The sequence below is a fragment of the Lytechinus pictus genome, chromosome 4 (genome assembly GCF_037042905.1).
Source record: "Lytechinus pictus isolate F3 Inbred chromosome 4, Lp3.0, whole genome shotgun sequence".
NCBI classification, from domain to species: Eukaryota; Metazoa; Echinodermata; class Echinoidea; order Temnopleuroida; family Toxopneustidae; genus Lytechinus; species Lytechinus pictus.
The window spans coordinates 24,398,395-24,418,944 of NC_087248.1; the positions used below are offsets into that span (position 1 = coordinate 24,398,395).

At 34.9% G+C, this 20,550-nt stretch overlaps 1 protein-coding gene across 4 annotated transcripts in view; it reads right to left on the reverse strand.

Annotated features, from left to right (window-relative positions):
- The window catches only part of LOC129259291 (unconventional myosin-VI-like), a 76,768-nt gene that overhangs the window by 15,262 nt on the left and 40,956 nt on the right, over positions 1–20,550 (reverse strand). For all 4 annotated transcript variants that reach the window (XM_064098691.1, XM_064098689.1, XM_064098692.1 and 1 more), the window contains exons 13-20: positions 16,103–16,175; positions 15,102–15,229; positions 7,231–7,326; positions 6,437–6,610; positions 4,587–4,719; positions 3,775–3,905; positions 2,071–2,278; positions 46–198 (exon numbers count right to left, since the gene is read on the reverse strand). In XM_064098691.1, coding sequence (XP_063954761.1) covers positions 46–198; positions 2,071–2,278; positions 3,775–3,905; positions 4,587–4,719; positions 6,437–6,610; positions 7,231–7,326; positions 15,102–15,229; positions 16,103–16,175 — 1,096 coding nt within the window. The remainder of the gene's footprint in view (positions 1–45; positions 199–2,070; positions 2,279–3,774; positions 3,906–4,586; positions 4,720–6,436; positions 6,611–7,230; positions 7,327–15,101; positions 15,230–16,102; positions 16,176–20,550) is intronic.

Below are 20,550 nucleotides of genomic sequence, written 5' to 3' on the forward strand. Positions count from 1 at the left end.
TCACTAACTTGTTCTTTTTGAAAGCAAAGTTCTCTAATAACCTACCAACTTGGGCCAGCTTGTTGAGTTCCTTGCTGAGTGTGTGGACTTGCATGAGGCTCTTGTACCTTGGTCTGTGTTTGCGCATCGCTAGAAACATCTTAATGGTACTCTGTATCTTGATCAGGGCAGCACGACGATACAAGATCTTGTTCTTCACTGAAATGACAAGAACAAATCAAATTAATAATAATATGATGCAACATTTATATAGCTTTAACCCTTATTAAACTGGGGGGGGGGGGGTCAATTTGACCCCCCCCTCGACAAATGTAATCACTACGCCATTGCGCAAAGTTTTTTGATCGCGCCGCTCACTGACTTTTTACTTTCAAGTCTTGTGCATCTTTTGAGACCAAAACTGCGACGCCCTGGGACACGGTTCTGAAATTACGCAACATTTTGTAAGTGCATGTCAGACCCAAAATTGCTCAAAAACGTGATTCCGTGTACAAAGTCAATGCAAATTGTGTTTTTCAACCAAAAATCATAGATGTATGATTATTTTTACATTTGTTGGTTTAAATGGATTTATTTTATGCTATTTATGATCGCAGAAGGGTCCCCAACAAAGTTCATTGGAAAAAACAATAAAAAACAAAGGTTTGAAAAAACAAAGAAATACATACGAATTTAAAAAACAATAAAATACATGAGAAATTAATTATATTTTTGCAATTTTTTTGTAGATATTTGTTAGAAATGTAATAATTGATACTCCAACCAAAAATTAGCATTCTACTAGCTATATAAATTGAGTTAAAGGCAAAAACAAAAAACAAAATTTAGGGCAAATTTCATACGCTTATTTGCATAATTAATTTTTTAAAAATTATACCATATAGTCTTGTATTTTACATCCTGCTCTACGCGCATGCAAATTTTCGCGGCCATCGCGCGATCAGCGGCCGAGATCTGAGGGGGGGGGGGGGGGTCAAATTGACCCCCCAGTATATACTGGTCTGAAATAGCCCAGTTAAGATAGGGTTAATACAATATTTCTATTACTATTACCCCGGCTTCAACACAGCTACCCTGATCGGGCGCACAAGCATTCAAGGAATTATCTACATTTTTATGTGCTGCACTCAACCCATGTGAGGTGAATGGGTACCCAGTAGGAAGAAATTCCTTGAATGCTTGAGCGCCTGTATGCAGCACGTCTAAAGCCGGGGGTAATGTTGATAACAGTATCGTAATGTGCAGTTCAAGAAGCTAAGTAAGGATGGAGAATACTCGGTGTCAGACATAATAAATGGCCGATGATTTAACCCTAAATAGACTGGGTAATTCAAAGCCTAAGAAGACTGGGGGGGGGGGGGGAGGATAGTTGATCGCGACGAAAAAACTGGCACGCGCATTACCCGTGGCATAATCTACAATAATGTGAGGTAAAATTCTGCAAAAAATCTCACTGCTAATCAATTATGCTAATTTATGCATAAAATCAAAAGTTTGCTCTAATTAAATAAATAATGCCCCTAAAATGCTAACTTCTGGTTCACAGACTCTTTATAGGAATATGATAAAAATGTACCTTAAGAAAATTTCAACATCACATTTATTTTCTCATGTATTTTATTATTTTCTAAATTTCTTATGTATTTCCACGTTTTTTACTTTTTGTTTTTTATTGAGTTTTCAATTGAAATTGATGGGGACTTTATTTTGACCATAAACAAGATGAAATTAATTTATTTCAATCAGTAAAAGACAAAATTATACATTTATAGATTTTGGCTATAACGCTATTTGCATTGGATTTGTACACAAATTCACATTTTTTAGCAATTTTGGGTCTGCATGCACTTACAAAATGTTGTGTGATTTCGGAACCGCATACCCCGGGGGTTTCAATTTCAGTCTCAAAGGTTGAGCGAGACTTGAAGGTAAAAAGTCAGCTAGCAACATGTTAAGAAACTTTTGCGTGGCAGATTTACTGTGAAAAAATATCGAGGGGGGGGGGGGGCTGAATCAGTCTTTTTAGGGTTAAAGGTGTTGCCCAATAAACGTAACGAAATGAACCCTTACACTTGATGACCATCAATGTTCCCCACTGTCCTCTCTTCCAACGTGTACAGATGAGCCAGCGTCGAACCTTCTTGATCAGGACTTTGAGATGTTCTGGATCAGACTTCATCATCTGATCGAATTCTGCAAACTTGCCCGGTCTGAAGAACACCTTGGTGAGGCCGAATTGATAGTCATTCTCATCAAGGCCCAGGGCGTGAAAGAGAGCCTGTCCAAAAAATGAAGAAAATAAACATCGACTGGGCGATTCCATGCTAGAAAAATCAGCCATTTTCACAACATATTTCAACCTGCTGTCCAAACGAACGAAGAACTTCAATTTGCTTTGTGGTAATATCAAAGTACAACTGGGTAGACATGCAAAAAACTGACAACCAACAAAAATATGTTGTCCATAGGTGAATTGGAATTTAAAATGTTGCGTGTCGTATGGGACATTTCTGCGTCCCGTACACACACAACATTTTCACCTACAATTTACCTATAATAATTTTTTTGTGTTGGTTATTAGTTTTTCACATGGCAACCCACTGTATAGCTTTATCATTGACAAAAAAGAATATTTTTTTGCTCAAGCATTCGGCTAGAAAACTAGAAATTGTTGTCAAAATGTCCCGTACGACACGTATGGAATCGCCCGACTTCAATTGGGACATTCTGCCACAAACTCGGTCACGTAACACAAATGCTAGCGATTGACCATATGCTTGATTTTCATGATTAATTGTACATTGTCGTCAATGGAATCGATCGTTAAAAGATGTTCTACGATGATTGCTAAGCTTTTTGTTACAGGCCCCGGGTGGCATAATCCCTGCAGCAACCACTTAAGGTGGACAGAATTCAGAGACATCACCATTTTAAAGAACAGAAACTTGAAATATGGGGGGTGTTTTCCAAAGAGTAAAGTGTAAGGTAGACACATGATTAAATGCCGACACACACATGATTTTTCACACGCAATCTCACTGAGAGATGCACAGTAGCATGCGTCCTCTTAGCATGATTTGATCAATCCGGTGATGCATTTTATATTGCACACAACTGGGAATTCAAATGCGATTTTTAGTCCCATTTACATCTTTGTGAAATACCCCCTTGGGGCTTTATCAAGTGACTTTCTTGCTTTTTAATAACGATATATCCGTATGCAGCTGACTTAGCACTTAAGAACATGTTCCAGTGGTGCAAACAGTTGTGCAACTATATAAACAGCCTCATGAAACACCACAATGGTCTACAGCTTAACGTTATTTAATCAGTGGGTCGTGTGTTCAAATCCCACCGTGATCTAGCGTCCTTTGGCAAGGCGTTAATCAACACTTTGCCAATCTCGACCCAGGTGATAAATGGGTACCCGGTAGGATGCGACAGTTATTGTACCAGTATGTTTGAATTTGCCAGCGCCATAATGAGGCTGCGATGAATGCTCCCCAGGAAGTGGAAATTGTGCACTTTTCGCACAGGATTAAATTGAATCCAATGACCGGGGTAATAATATGCTGTAAAGTGCTTTGAGCCGTAATGGGAAAAGCACTACATAAAAACTAGCAATTATTATTAAATACATGTACATGTAAATACTAGAATATTATATTTACTCAAATAACAGTAAAAGAATTCATAATACTGTTAAAAAGTGGTAATTTAGTGAGACTGCAAGCAGACTGAAAAGAATCGTTTGGACACTGAATGCATGCCTACCTTGCAGAAGAGCCTCGGATCCAGACGAACCAACTCCGGTGGCATGTACTGCTTGTACATATTATACAGATCTGAGAACTGTGTGCGGGATGGGAAACCTCCCTGCATCAACTCGAGGACATTCACCATTCCTAGAACGAACAAAACAGTGTTTTCACAAATCACGTCCGTCCCAAATAATTCAGGGTTCAAAGGGTTAAACCGCCATTTCTAGACGTACAACATAGGAGGTTTGCAGATCGACAACTCTCTTACCTAAGACATATTACAAAATAGCACAGGCAGCAGGCGAGAGTTTCACTGAACAATGCACGTTAGAAATTGGTTTGATTAGTGGAACTATATAAAGAGAGGTACATGGAAAACGGTAGTGTTTACGGTAATACATGAGGATCATAATCACTCGAAAGAGAAACAGTACAACAAGCAAGGTGTTGAGAACACTGTTGTCGACCAAATCTCTCAGGTTTAACACGAATGAGTGACATCACGATAAGGGTGCAATTCATTCATTATTCAAATCCGCACTTCAAAAATTCAATTTACAAATATAGTATCAATATGATTGCATAGAAAATCTCACACACATGCAATATTTGGTAGCAGATCTCCCAGTGCATCAGTTCACGGCCAGGGAAAAGGAGAGGAAACAGAATCACTGTGAGTGACCTGGTGGTCCCTCCGCCCATTTGCGTGCACGTGTTAAGAAACGCACAAATTTCCTATTGAGTATACAACTAAATCAAATTTTAAATTTTGTAACACATATTAAGAAATGTGTTACAAAATGTTGCCTTCCTGAAGAGAATTACCTGAGCACTGCAGCTGACTTAGAATCTGACCTCCTTCAAACAGATTGTCCACCATCTTTCCATTTGGCTTGATACAACGTACGAAGGAAGACCCAGTACTCTGTAGTTTCTCCATTAACTGGTTGAGTTGTACCTGCAGGGTTATTTAAGGACGTTCCACAGTTAAAGTGAAATCCATGTCATTTTCACCAAACTTTGCACATAGATACTTTAGAACCTTAATATTCGAAATATGCTAAAATTAACACAGGTCCATGTGCTTGATGTTTTGCTATAGAGCTTCAAAGTTCACCCAAATTGATGTTCTTAAGAATTGCGCATTCAAAACAATTTGGCATTTTTAGACCGCCCAAGATTACTACAATGAGTTTAAACCTCTATTACTCAGTCAAAATACATGAAAAAGTCATCAAATTTCGCAAGAGAGTTAATAATTGTATCGTTAGAATGGAGAATCTATTTATAGTGCTATTTGTTTGCAATTTTAGTTTAACAGCACTGTCAGTTCTTAAAAATGGCGTAAAAGATAACAAAATCCCAATCTAAAAAAATGTAAAATTTCAGTAACAAACTACAAAAGTACAATAAATGCTGCACTTTATTCAAAATCCATGTCATCTTCACCAAAATGTGCAGAGTTGTAGTGGGAGGTATACCTAAGAGGTACAAACATTAAAAAATAGGGGTTCATGTGCTTGTTTTTAAACTATCAGCATTTTTATTAGAGCAAATGTGCTTTTTAAAACACCAAAAATGCGCCGAATGCTTTGTATCTATATGAAGAAAAAATCGAAACCACTCTACCATTTATTCAAACTTGGGGTAATATTTGTGATTCTTGGCAGCACTGCAGAGTAAAGTATTTTGAAATTGTAGAGAATTTTTTTTGAATGGTCCATGGAATAATTCCACTTTTAGCTTCATGAAATAACGCATCGAAAAATCAGCTCATACCCGCAGCTAATTAATCGCCTGTTCATCCATTATGACGTCAGCGCGCAGAGTGTAAACTATGCGCAGATCATAATGCGCACAAACATAACTGTGGAACGTGGAAGGGATAGAATAGTAGTGCGAATGGCAAATAAATACGGATGCATACTCAGCATGCATGAAAGTATGAAGGGGGGTAAACGTCTGCGAACCAAACAATTTAACTTAAGATTAATCATGATCTTTTATTTCACAAAAAATTCAATTGATAATGTTCCTTATATTCTCATGAGTAAAGGTGCCAAAAATCTCACAAAAAAATTGAGATAAATGTATGATTTTCTGTAAAAAAAAACATTGGCCAGTCATTTTCAGGTTGAACAAAAAGATGGTGCCCCATGTCTGCCCACCCATTCACTTTACACACGATTAATTTTGATGAGAAGGGCTGCATTATGAGACCATGAAATGCCTGAAATTCATTATTTTTCCACTATTTTGAGTTAGATTTTTTTAATGAATATCTTTCTACGTATTGCATGTACATGTATAGTTAGTGGTCCTCGTGGATCTTCTGTAACTAGAATCGCGCAGATACGCGTGTGCGCAGACAAGAGGCACTGCGCAGAATGAGAGGACCTTACCAAGAGGAATGCAATAGAATGGTCTACCTCGATTGCGTTTACCCTAACATGCTGAGGCAAGGATTTGATTATTTATCCAGGCAAATGGAATTCATGTTAAAGGTATGTTTATATTGTGCTGGTAATAGAATTCAAGGTTGCCACTTATGTCTCAACTCTAAAGATGCTTCTGAGCTGTCCTTAACAATTATGAAAATGTGTATCTATTAGCACACTGATGACCTACAGTACAACCCCCCTCCCACAAAGTGCAAAATTTCAGACAAACCCTACCTTGAACTTGTTTCCGACACTGTCAAAGGCCAGTTTCTGAACAGTCTGACCGCCACGTCCCTTGGGAGGCTCCTTGATCGGGAAGAGACTGGTCAAGAACGGATCTTTGCAATCTCTTATCACAACCTCCAACGAAGCATGCAAGGCATCGTTATTCTTCTCTATAAATTCACTCTGTACAGGAGAAGATCATAAAGTAACATTCATAATAACAACAACATCAACAATAAAAGAAATAATTGAATTGCTGATAATAGCACATAAAAATGTCAAGTGTGGATGCGATTTAGATAGTTTATTAAAAGAAGGAAAGAAAGAATGAAGGGTTTACAGAGCAGCAAATATAACAACAATAATAATAGAAAGTCAAAAAGGAGCCTAAGCTTTCGATCCTAGCAGAATCTTCGTCGGAGGCAAAATGACAAACATATAAAGTGGAACAACCATAATATAGACCAATAATAATAATAGCAATAATACTTTTCAGCTTCCCATGATTTTAGCACATTTAGACCATTGCCTATCACAGATAAATCCATCGACATCCAGCTGGATGGAGTTTGTCGCTCGCTGCTCACGCACGACCTCGGGGCAAAGGAAAAGAACTCCAGGTACACAACGTACCCAATATGAGTAAGTGTGTAACTTTGTGCACACTCGACCTTTCGAAGTACTTTTCGGGACACAAAAGAGTGCATTGTAGCACGATCCACCTACTGATGTCGATGGTGAAACAAGATTTCAGAATACGGGCCTTTACGAGACCTACATGTACGTGTCTAAAGAGAACTTACGGTCTGATAGCACACAGCTCCAGCAAAATGACGTATAAGGATACCTTCATCATCCCTCAGGTTACGATGAGCTGTCAACTTGGACTTACGAGGGATCTGCGAAATTGATCGTAAGAAATTAAAATTACCATGTGCAAATGCAACCGTTTTTATTTTATTTATTTATTTGTTTAAAAACAGGGAAGCCCATTCAACAATTTGTTGGTCTCCCATGGGGCCCTGTGACAATGTACATAGCATAACATAACAATCCCTAGTAGTTTTTTTGTTGTAGAAAATATATTTTCCCTCTATTTTCTTCCTATTTTTAAACTATTTTTAGGGAAAGTGGACTATTTTTTAACTATTTTTACATAAAAATAGAAGGAAAATAGTTTATTTTTTCTCTATTTTTAAATCGCAGACTATTTTTCCCCTATTTTCACAGGTAAAATAGAAAAAAATAAGTATATTTTTTCTCTATTTAAGAACCGCAGACTAATTTTTTGCTATTTTTTTCAATTGTCATCGTTTAGCCAGCCTATTCTTTATCTATTTTCTCAAAAAGATCAGCTTGTATCTATTTTCAAACTATTTTCTTATACTTACGTCATGATGTCATGCTATTTTTTATCTATTTTTTTTAAACTGAAGCGGTTTGTATCTATTTTCAAACTATTTTTCTTATTTTGTCATGATGTTATGCAATTTTTAATCTATTTTTTTTTAAACTGAAGCGGTTTGTATCTATTTTCAAACTATTTTTCTTACTTGGTTGTTAATGCTTTTTGTAGTTGCTTCCTGGTTGTTTGATGAATTTTGTGTGAGGTAGCTGTGTACAATTCCTAATTTAGTTAATTTCTGGTATAGTAAGGACAGCAAACTGAAAAAGGGAATTATTGAAATATACCGGTAAGTTTACATGGTCAATCTCTTGGGACACTAATCACCTTGTTTATTTACACTGTCGGATGACAGAGCTCTCTCCAGGGACGGGGGTATACGCTAACCCCCATACGGTGGTGGAGGCAAAGGCCAAAAAGAACGCCACTGGTACCGCACTCTTTTTGATGAGCGCTTTCTACACTCATGAGGAACTCCTTGAGGCCAATGGCCTTGATGACGTAACTATTTCAGCCATTGTCTGTAAGTATTTCATATCATGTAAGATAGACCGTGGCCAATTAAAATAATATTTCTCATAGATATATTCTCATAATATTTAGCAAATCCACTCACCTTCAACTTAAGTCCATTAGAAATAATTGTGATTTTGAGCATGTTTGCATGTATAGCAGCATGTTGAATATATGATAAAGAAGAATACTACTGGCTTTGTAATGAGCATGGCCTGTTACAGATAGTTATATTTTGTGTGCATCTTTACATGGTGAAGTATATCATTATGGTTTCTACAAGACAATTGCTTTGCATTTCCCCATAATAATATGACTCTGCAGCAGAGTTTTTGTGAAGATATTGGCGGTAGAGTTGTGATTCAGGATTTGTGGTAAGGATTAGGATACGTTTTAAATTGCATGATATGGAACTATATAGGAAAACTGATTGAATCCTGAAATTACCTTTCACTCTCAGCTAAAAATTATATAATTATAATATTTATAATTATTGAGCTTGAATTTGTTTCTATTAAAGCAATGGCTATTCTTTTACTGGTATATACTCACAATTTCAAAGGGGTGGAAATTACCCACAATGTGTAAGTTCTTCATAACAAGATAATTGGGTTAATTTGTCTGTTTACCTATTACAATTATTACTTGCAGATGAAAATGTCTCAGTTATTATAGAGTATGTCAATATGTGACTAAAATGAGAAAACATCTTTGCTATTTTTTTTCCCCCAGCATTTGTTACAAGGATCAGAGACCAGCCACCACCTCCGTCCTCACTACGACAGGCTATGAGGGTGAAAATAGAAGGAATAAAGTTTAGGAATAAGAAAAATAAGATTTTGGATTCGCACTGTGCAAACAAGTGTCCTTGAATGAAAAAAAATTATGAATTTCATGACAGGAAATTTCTGTTAGAATTATCATTATTATTAAGTAGTTGTTCTTTATGTCTTTTTTTCAAGTGCATGCATGTTCATGTAAATAAAGTATTTTCAAAATTATGAAGAGGCTTTATCAGTTTACTGACAAAACAATCAGAGTAACAAGGTATTTCAGTGCAACCTGCACACAAGACACAGCAATTTTTAAGAGAGTTTTTCAAAGTTTTTGTAGGTATTACTTAATTGCGCAAGACTTCGACTGATTTAGTTCAGTATATACTTTTTAAAAAATAAACAGGTATACATATGTGTACACTGATACTTGTATATGGTTCTTAAGAGGTTAATTTATATATATATTACTTTATTGCCAAAGACTTAAGCTGATATCAGTACATATGCTGTTGTAAAATAAACGGGTATTGTGTATTACAACTTTTACATGTATTCATGATAAAGAAAGAAAAATTATATTTGAGAGTTTAATTGACATGTGTTAATTGCCAAAGACACTGGGTGAATGTGGGCATGATACATGTATGTACTACTACAACTTATGGCTGATACCTAAATATGTTTTACAGCTACTTGCAATACAATATTTGTATTAAAACTTTAATACATGCGTAAATATGTACATGTATGTGTATACATGTATGTATATGTATACACATACATGTAGACTGGCCAGCCTTCCTGCCTTTTTTATATCTTTCTACATGTTGTGATTAATGGTGAAATGCAACTTGTATACCTGACACAGGGTAATAAAATGTGTGTGAAAGTTTGAAGAGGTATTTTTTTTATGTACATCATTATAGCTAAGAAACCAGTTCATCGATATATATTCCTCACATAGATTTAGAAAGTTGATTGATTTATATGCCTCCATCATGTATATTATAATTTAGTTTGAAAATTATCCCTGAAAGGTTTGATGTGCAACTTGCCAGCTGATATTTATGTTTATTTCCATATTCAGTACAACTCAAAATACGTCATAATATAAGTTGTATATTATATATACCTCAGATGCATGTATCTGTGGTGTAACATATCTCTTTCAGAACACAAAATGGATATTCATGTACATGTCAAAGTTTACATACAGATTTTATTTTTTGCTACAATGACTATTGCAGACTCCTGCATGTCATAACTTCATGATACACTTTGTCTTTTTTCAATGTGTCATCAACAAAAGTGTGTTTAGAACAACTCTGAACCAATAAAAGAAAATTACATTATCAATTTCACTTTGGCCTACATATAAATGTTGAAATGTCTGATAGGTAATAAAAAGGTGATTTATAAGGGTGTGTTAATGTTACGATAAAGAATGTGTTGTACATTTTGTTTTTATTAAATCCCTGTTTTTAATCCATCTTTTTGTCATTCTATCCATCAAGATGTTTATTTCTTAATTGTATAGATATCGGTGATCCAGAGACCGAGTGCTTGACCGGAGCATGTTTGCAGTCGGTTCCTGTACGTGCATGCAGTGTCAAGAAGAGTTCATTCTCACCGTTTCTCCCAGTCCTATATGTGCAAATTTATTTTGAATTCAACCTGCTACACATACATGAGGTTCAGAACGTCCTTTATACCTTGGGCATCAAAGTGCTATAATGCAAAATTTGTGAGATAATAGACAATACTATTCTAATCTAATTTATTCACTTAATGTATTCATGTATCCACTTAATAGCTCCTGGTACCTGTCTGCATGCTTGAGTACCCACCTTAGATCGCATTGTTCCACTGTGGTGACACTTTGTTTCATACAGTGGGTCAGTGGTTGGTGTCGTGTCGTGGGTGCTCAAGCATGCAGACAGGGTATATTTATTTTATTGATATATTTATACTACATGTATGTACATGTATTATTTTGATGTATTGTATTTATAGTTTGTGAATGATTATTATTATTATTATTTTTTTTTTATGCACTTTTTGTTAAGAAAGGAGTGCGAGGACAATTTTTGTGTTTTTTATACATGACAAAAAATGAATTGAATTGAATTGAATTGAATGAGTGGACTGTAGACTGCGTGTGCATTAGATATATAGGATATTGACAATTAGGGGATCTCTATTTCAGCAACTTGCATCAGCCAGGTTATGAAAGCTAGCTAGCTTCAATCCCTGATGATCCACATGTTTTAGCCCAAGAATACGAGTGCAAGTAAACTGAAAGAGGAATAATAATAATAATAATAATAATAATACTCAACATTTATAACACGCTTTTCCCACACGGCCCAAAGCGCTCACAATTTCATTTAACTTATTCATACAAACAAAAATCAGAATGACATATTAAATGAAGGCAGTTGCCTAGAACAAAAGGGTTTTAAGGGACTTCTTGAAGGACTCAATTGTTGGGGATTGTCTTATTGTGAGAGGGAGTTTGTTCCATTCCATTGAGGATGCAACGGTGAATGTTCTATCTCCGGTCTGTTTTCTTTTTGTTGGATATGTTAATTTAAGTGGGTCTTCAGAGGACCTAGTTTTTCTACCTGGGACATAAATTTCTAAACAATCAGACAAGTAATTTGGGGCTAGGTTATAGAGAGATTTGTATACAAAGAGAAGTAACTTAAAAATAATACGTTGTCTAATAGGGAGCCAGTGTAAATTGTTTAAAAGGGGTTCAGGAGGTGTGTCACGGCGGACTTCAAAAATAAGACGGGCAGCCCAATTCTGGAGGTGCTGGAGACGATTGATGTGAGTCACTGGTATTGAAGAAAGAAGGCCATTACAGAAATCAAGACGAGAAAGGATAAGGGAGCGTATGGCATGGTTAGCAGTTGACTGATCATTAAACCTACGAATTCTAGTTATGTTCTTCAAATGATATGTGACAGTACAACAAACAGTGGAAATATGATCATTCATAGTCATATGTTTATCAAAATATACTCCTAGGTTCTTAATTTTTTCTGAAGGATTAATACGAAGATCACCAATTTCAATTTGAAATTTATGGCGTTAAAGCAAATACGAACCAGTAGCCTTTGTAGCACCACATCAAGTCCTAAACTACTCAAATCCAGCCATGTTGACCCATAATGCAACATTCTGAGCAGTGTAGTCTAAAAAATAGGCCCCCTTGAATGATAACACGCTAATCCGCTACTCAGTACATTTTTTAAGTCGTATATACCAAACATAATTATGTTACAAAGGAGCAAAATATATACTTCCCTCTCATTAACATTTGTGTCTCTATTTCTATAAAATTAGTGGCAATTAATTCTCTGTATTACCTCAAAAATCAAGACGAGAAAGGATAAGGGATGGGTGAAGAGAAAGCTGTATGGTTGTGAAAATCAGGGATAGGGGTGCAAGCTTAAGGAAATCTCCATCCCATATTCAACATTCAACAAAAATAGAAAGAAAATAGATTTGCATTGTGAAAATAGCAAAAAAAAAATACATTTTTAGATGATCGATATACGTAAAGATATTGAAAAAATAGTAAATAGATGTGCAACTGGAAAATCTATTTTTTCAAACACAAAAAATATATTTTTTATCTATTTTTTCTTTGTTCCAAATTGAATAACCAAAAAATACATTTTTTTCCTATTCTTGTTCTATTTTCTTTCTATTTCCAATGTATTTTTTTTCTAATTCCAGAAGAGAAAAATAGTTGGAAAATATATTTTTCACCTATTTTTATTATAATTTCTTTGTAGTTTTAGAATAATTTTTTTCTTCACTATTTTCTGTGAGGAAAAAGATATCATAAAAATATATTTTTTATATATTTTCCACACAGCCTCTATTTTTTTCTTTGTTCCAAATTGAATAACCAAAAAATATTTTTTTTTTCTATTTTTGTCCTAATTTCCTCCTATTTTCTATGTATTTTTTTTCTAATTTCAGAAGAGAAAAATAGCTGTAAAATATATTTTTTTCCTATTTTTGTTGTAATTTTTATGTATTTTTAGAATATTTTTACACTATTTTCTGTAAGGGAAAAATAGTATAAAAATATATTTTTTCTTATATTTTTTGTCTATTTTTTGGTCTATTTTTTGACTATTTTATTTCCACTAGGGATTATAAGAATTCATTTACATTGCAACATCATAAGAGAGGCATAAATCAATTAGTAAGTACATGTGAAGGAAATAAGGAAACACATAATTAACAATAAAAGTACAATGACTAAAAAAGAAGATGACCTGAAAGTAATAAGACGTGTGTTGTTACAATTACAATTAGCCAAAATCTGCAAAATCAAGAAAGTAAGCTGAAGTTGTGTGTCGAACAAAAACATCAAAATAGAGGGCCGAATGTTAATCATGTACCCGGTAAGTGAATGAGGTACAGCTTGAAAAGAGAAATGCTTACGGGTCATGATTAGATAATGCTAAATGCTTCTTCAAATGAAATTTAAATGATGTAAGGCTAATTTGAGATCTTATTTCAGTTGGTAGGTTGTTAAAGGACAAGTCCACCCCAACAAAAAAATGATTTGAATTAAAAGAGAAAAATCCAACAAACATAACACTGAAAATTTCATCAAGATCGGATGATGACATTTTAAAGTTTTGCTTAATTTCACAAAACAGTTATATGCACATACTGTTGGGTATGCAAATGAGGAGACTGATGATGTCATCCACTCACTATTTCTTTTGTATTTTATTATATAAAATAGGGAATATCCTATTTTTCTACTCCTTGTCAAGTGAAACAACGATTAATTCCTCCCTGAACATGTGGAATGGGCATTACTATATGATTCAGTCAAGTTGGTCCTTATTGTCAAATCTATAAAAAAATGTATAATTCAAACAATAAAAAACAAAAGAAATAGTGAGTGAGGGACATCATAGATTGTCTCATTTGAGTTGTGCATATCACTGTTTTGTGAAAAATAAGCGAAACTTTAAAATGTCATAACTTTCTTATTTTACGTCCGATTTTGATGAAATTTTCAGCATTTTGCTAGTTTGATTTTTGTCTATTTATTCAGATCAACATTTTTGTGGGGTGGACTTGACCTTTAAAAGTTAAATTTTATGTGAACCCTGCAATCCCTTTTATTATTTAGATTGTTCTTTTGGGATGATGTTGCCATCATAAAATGATGAAAGGTGGACTATAACTACCACGTAACAAACCATAATTAAATCAAACAGTAGAAAGTTTCACATTAATATAATTCCTTTTTTCCTCCTTCATTCCTTTTTCCCCTCTTTCCTTTATTTTTTGCTACATCTCCCTCTCTATTCTCACCTTTCCACATGCTTACTTTTGCCATTCTTGCTCCCCTTTCTTGCTCCTCACATGCTTTTTTTAATATATATATAAATTTAATCTGTCTTATTACATGCATCTGCTCATTCTATTTCTTTTTATACTATTATTGCATTTTAAACATAATGTATATCTTTTTTCTTCTTTAATGGTCACTGCATGTTATGTATTTATTTATTTCTTTGTTATGTATTTAAAAAAATGTAAACTCACATTGTTAGTCTTCGGACTTTTTGATGAGTATTGTTTAATAAAACCGAATTGAATTTGAATTTGAATAAATATGAATTAACACTATTCTTAAATCAGTCCATGGTAAGAGCTAAAGGGAATGTGTTGGCAGGAATGAATTCCATCGCTAAGCTGCCCTTGCAAGTATTTCTGGAAAATTGAATTTTCTACTACCATAAAGATTATTATCATTGTTTTCATTCACTGAAACAAAGAAAGACATAAAATGTATAAATCGTAATTTATACAGGAAATCTGCATAAACTATGGATTAATCAATGGTTTTCAAAAAACAACCTTATGTGAATTTGGGTTTGGGCGATTAATGCTGTAATATGGGTTGAAAAGTAAATTGATTTTGTGTACTTACAGCCAACCTGAAGTGCGATTTATGTTTCTGATGTACATTGTGAGTGAAGTTGTTTGCACTTGCTTTGGGTAATTTACTCTCTTCATCTAGCAGGTCTAAAATACCATTGGGTTTCAGTTCAATCAGATCTGCAGGAAAATTAAACCATGAAGATTAAAGGTAAATGCTAGTTTTGGTAACGATATCAAAATGAGTTCGCACAGAATCCAATGAAATGACCACCAAAGTGTCGATCTGTTTGTATAAATAAAACGTATGTGCCAAAGGATTCAGGAAGAAATTGTGTAATTGCTGAGAAATCAGCAAATAAGCACAGGATTCGGGTAGAGCGTCGGGCACGACATTCAAAGAAATAATAATACACTGTCCCACGTGCGCTTATCTGTGTTGGGGATCTTCAGTCTGAACATTTTTCAGCGTAGATTTCAAGATTTCACGAAGTTCAGTTTATGTAACTGTACCAGATCTAGATCCTCGATGATATACTGACAATTAAGCCTGGTTTTACAGACTTTCTCATGAAATCAGTGTTTACTGCAACTACTGGAATTTCTCTTTAAAAGCAATTTAAATATCAATCGAGATTTGAATTTACAATACAAACAATATAGAAGTTTCAAAAGAGTTCATGTGAATTTTGCAACATAAGTAAATTTGCAAAGAATAAAGCGGATATTGTTTCAAAATCTGTTCTTGGAATTTTCTTTCAGAATATTCATTTTTGAAAAATTAGTTTGATAAACAACAACATCTAAATTTGTTACAAAAGTCTCCTATCTCTTCTCCCTTCTTTCGTTTCTTATTTTCTTTTTTTTATTGCAAATCAAAATAATCAACAAAATAAATAACAAAGGATATACTTCACTTGTGAAGGCATACTTGAAAAGGGGCATTCAACGCACCCCAAAAGATGTTTTTGGTTTATGCTTGCTGATGTGCGATGGTACTAATACTACCATATTATTAGTGGATACTGGTTAATATGAACAGGGCCTACTTACCTATACAGTCTTGGTTATCCACATATGTAACTGTGTTCACACCAAGACTTTCCCTTTCATACAATTCTTGCTCCTACAAAAAAAAATCAAATCAATACATATAATCAAAAAGCAATTATATAAATCAGATGTTTAAATCAGAACTCAGCCACATAGTGGCTGTAGAACGCAGGCAGGCCAGGATGACCGGGGAGGGGGGAGGTGTTTAACAAAGAATTAAGTATGACTTAAATTTCCAGTTGCGTGTTGTATAAAAGGCATCATTGCATTGGCCAAATCACACTAAGATTATGGATTAAATATCACAAACACATAAGTACTAAGCATGACTTTAAGTCATGCTTAAATGCTGACGTGCACAAGATAAGTAACACACAATCTTATGAATTTGACAAGCAGTAGTGCGCGTCCTTTCAGAATAATTTTGGCCATTGCGGTGATGCCTTAACAAAGAATTAAGTATGACTTAAGGACGTTCCACAGTTAAAATGAAGTCCATGTCATTTTCACCAAATTTTGCAGAGAGTTACTTTGGTATCTATGCATTATGAAAATGCAAAAAATAATATAGGTTCATGTGCTTATTTTTTTTCTACGGGTCTTCAAAGTCGCCGTATTTGAATGATATGCAATCTTGCGCAATCAAGAGAATTGTGCCTCTCTTAGACCTCACGAATTCACCAAAGGAGTTTAAATCATTTTTACTCAGTGGATACCGCATCAAACTTCATCAAATTTTCAAGATATATAACAAAGTGTATACCAAAGTAAGAGAAAGTCTTTTAATAGGTAAAACTATATCTATTTGGAGTCAGCAGCGCCCTCATTTGGCAAGAATGGTGCAAAAACTCGGAAAAAGCAAATCTTCAAAGACGTGAATCTACTCAAAAATTAAAAAAAGTATTTTGTAAGCTGCACTTTTTTCAAAATCCATGTCATTTTCATCAAATTCTGCTTAATTGTAGAGGAATGCATATCAAAGGTGTAGGGAAGTTAAAAATATGGGGTCCATGTGCTTATTTTTTAACTATGGGTGTCCAAAGTGATGCGAGTTGGCATGAAAATCGCCGAAAATGCGCCCAAAACGTGCAAAAGTCTAATAATACCGTCTAAAATGCGTATGGTTCCGTAGTTTTGCCCCCGAACATCAAAATCCATGTCATTTTCATCATACTGTCTAGATTTGTAGAAGAATATATTCTAAAGACATTAAAATATTAAAAATATGGGGTCCGTGCGCTCGTTTTTAAATTATTGGTGTCCCAAGTGTTGCGAGTTGGCTTGAAAATATTGAAATCCACCTAAAATGCGCCGAAAACGTGCAAAAGTATATATACCGTCTAAAATGCGGATGGTTCCGCAGTTTTGCTCCCTAACATTCAAAATCCATGTCATTTTCATCACACTCTCTAGATTTGTAGAGGAATATATTCTGAAGGCATTAAAATATTAAAAATATGGGGTCCATGTGCTCGTTTTTAAACTATTGGTGTCCAAAGTGTTGCAAGTTGGCTTGAAAATCGCCTAAAGTGCGCCGAAAACATGCAAAAGTCTAATAATATGTCTAAAATACGAATGGTTCTTTAGTTCTGCTCCCAAACATTCAAAATCCATGTCATTTTCATCCTACTCTCTAGATTTGTAGAGGATTTTATTTTGAAAACGTTAAAATATCAAAAACATTGGGTCCATGTTCTCGTTTTTAAACTATCAGTGTCTAAACGGTTGCGAGTTGGCTTGAAACAGCCCAAAATGCGCCGAAAACAAGCACAAGTTTTATAATACCGTTCAAAATGTCTAAAATACGAATGATTCCTTAGTTCTGCTCCCAAAAAACTCAAAATCCATGTCATTTTCATCATACTCTCTACATTTGCAGAGGTATATATTCTGATGACGTTAAAATATTAACAAGTGGAATGCCTCTGGCCGTCTCACCTGCATCACGCGATTCAATATAGCAGCAGTGCTGATTTTGAAAACTACTATAACTCGCACAAGATGTTCAGTGATACTTGGTTACTCTTATTTCCACGTTTTATGAACTAGACCAATACACTTATAGAGATATGATGGCAATTCAACAAATACCCCCAACGTGGCCAAAGTTCTTTGACCTTACATGACCTTTGACCTTGATCATGTGACCTGAAACTCGCACAGGATGTTCAGTGATACTTGATTACTATTATGTCCAAGTTTTATGAACTAGACCAACACACTTTCAAATTTATGGCTGTAATTCAACAAATACCCCAATTTGGCCAAAGTTCATTGACCCTAAATGACCTTTGACCTTGATCATGTGACCTGAAACTTGCACAGGATGTTCAGTAATACTTGATTACTATTATGTCCAAGTTTCATGAATCAGATCCATAAACTTTCAAAGTTATGATGGTAATTCAACAGATACCCCCAATTCGGCCAAAGTTCATTGACCCTAAATGACCTTTGACCTTGGTCATGTGACGTGAAACTCATGCAGGATGTTCAGTGATACTTGATTAACCTTATGTATAAGTTTCATGAACTAGGTCCATATATTTTCTAAGTTATGATGACATTTCAAAAACTTAACCTTAGGTTAAGATTTTGATGTTGATTCCCCCAACATGGTCTAAGTTCATTGACCCTAAATGACCTTTGACCTTGGTCATGTGACATGAAACTCAGGCAGGATGTTCAGTAATACTTGATTAACCTTATGGCCAAGTTTCATGAACTAGGTCCATATACTTTCTAAGTTATGCTGTCATTTCAAAAACTTAACCTCAGGTTAAGATTTGGTGTTGACGCCGCCGCCGCCGTCGCCGTCGGAAAAGCGGCGCCTATAGTCTCACTCTGCTATGCAGGTGAGACAAAAACATGGGGTCCATGTGCTCATTTTTAAACTATCAGTGTCTAAACTGTAGCGAGTTGGCTTGAAACAGCCCAAAATGCGCCTAAAACAAGTTAAAGTCAGATAATACCGTCCAAAATGTCTAAAATACGAATGGTTCCGTAGTTCTGGCTCCCAAACATTCAAAATCCATGTAATTTTTATCATATACTATCTAGATTTGTAAAGGAATATATTCTGAAGACGTTAAAATATTTGAACTATGGGGTCCATGTGCTCGTTTTCAAATTATCAGTGTCTAAAATGTTGCGAGTTGGCTTGAAATAGTCTATAATGCGCCTAAAACCGTTCGGGCAAAAGTCTAATACCGTCCAAAATGTCTAAAATACGAATGGTTCCTTAGTCCTGCTCCCAAACACTCAAAATCCATGTCATTTTTATCATACCCTCTACATTTGCAGAGGAATATATTCTAATGACGTTAAAATATTAAAAACATGGGGTCCATGTGCTCGTTTTTAAACTATCAGTGTCTAAACTGTAGCGAGTTGGCTTGAAACAGCCCAAAATGCGCAGAAAACACGCTAAAGTCAGATAATACCGTCCAAAATGTTTAAAATACGAATGGTTCCGTAGTTCTGGCTCCCAAACATTCAAAATCCATGTCATTTTCATCATACTCTCTAGATTTGTAGAGGAATGTATTCTGAAGACGTTAAAATATTTAAAATATGGGGTCCATGTGCTCGTTTTCAAATTATCAGTGTCTAAAATGTTGCGAGTTGGCTTGAAACAGTCTATAATGCGCCTAAAATCGTTCGGGCAAAGGTCTAATACCGTCCAAAATGTCTAAAATACGAATGGTTCCTTAGTCCTGCTCCCAAACATTCAAAATCAGTGTCATTTTCATCATACTCTATAGATTTGTAGAGGAATATATTCTGAAGACGTTAGAATGTTTAAAGTATGGGCTCCATGTGCTCATTTTCAAATTATCAGAGTCCAAAGTATTGCGGGTCGGCTTGAAACCGCCCAAATGGCGCCGAAAACAAGCAAAAGTCTGTTAATACCGTCTAAAATGCGAATGGTTCCGTAGTCTTCTCCCAAACATTGAAAAATCCATGTCATTTTCATCATACTTTGCACATTGATACTTTAGCACCTGAATATTCCAAATATACAAAAATTAACATGGGTCCATGTGCTTGATTTTTTGCTGTAGAGCTTCAAAGTTAACCATAAATGGATGATGTTCTTAAGAATTGCGCATCCAAAAGAATTTGGCATTTTTAGACCTCACGAGATCACAACAATGAGTTTAAAGCTCTATTACTCAGTCAAAATCCATGAAGATTTCATCAAATTTTGCAATATGATTAATAATGGTATCCGTAAGATGAATAATTTATTTATATTGCTGTCAATTGTTTGCTCATAGAAGTCTAACAACACTCTCAGTTCTTAGAAATTGCGGGAAAGAACCTCCAAAAATGTTTAATTTCAATAACAATCTTGAGAAGTAAAAGAAATGCTGCACTTTAGTCAAAACCCATGTCATTTTCACCAAACTTTGCAAAGTTGTAGAGGAAGGTATACTTAAGAGGTG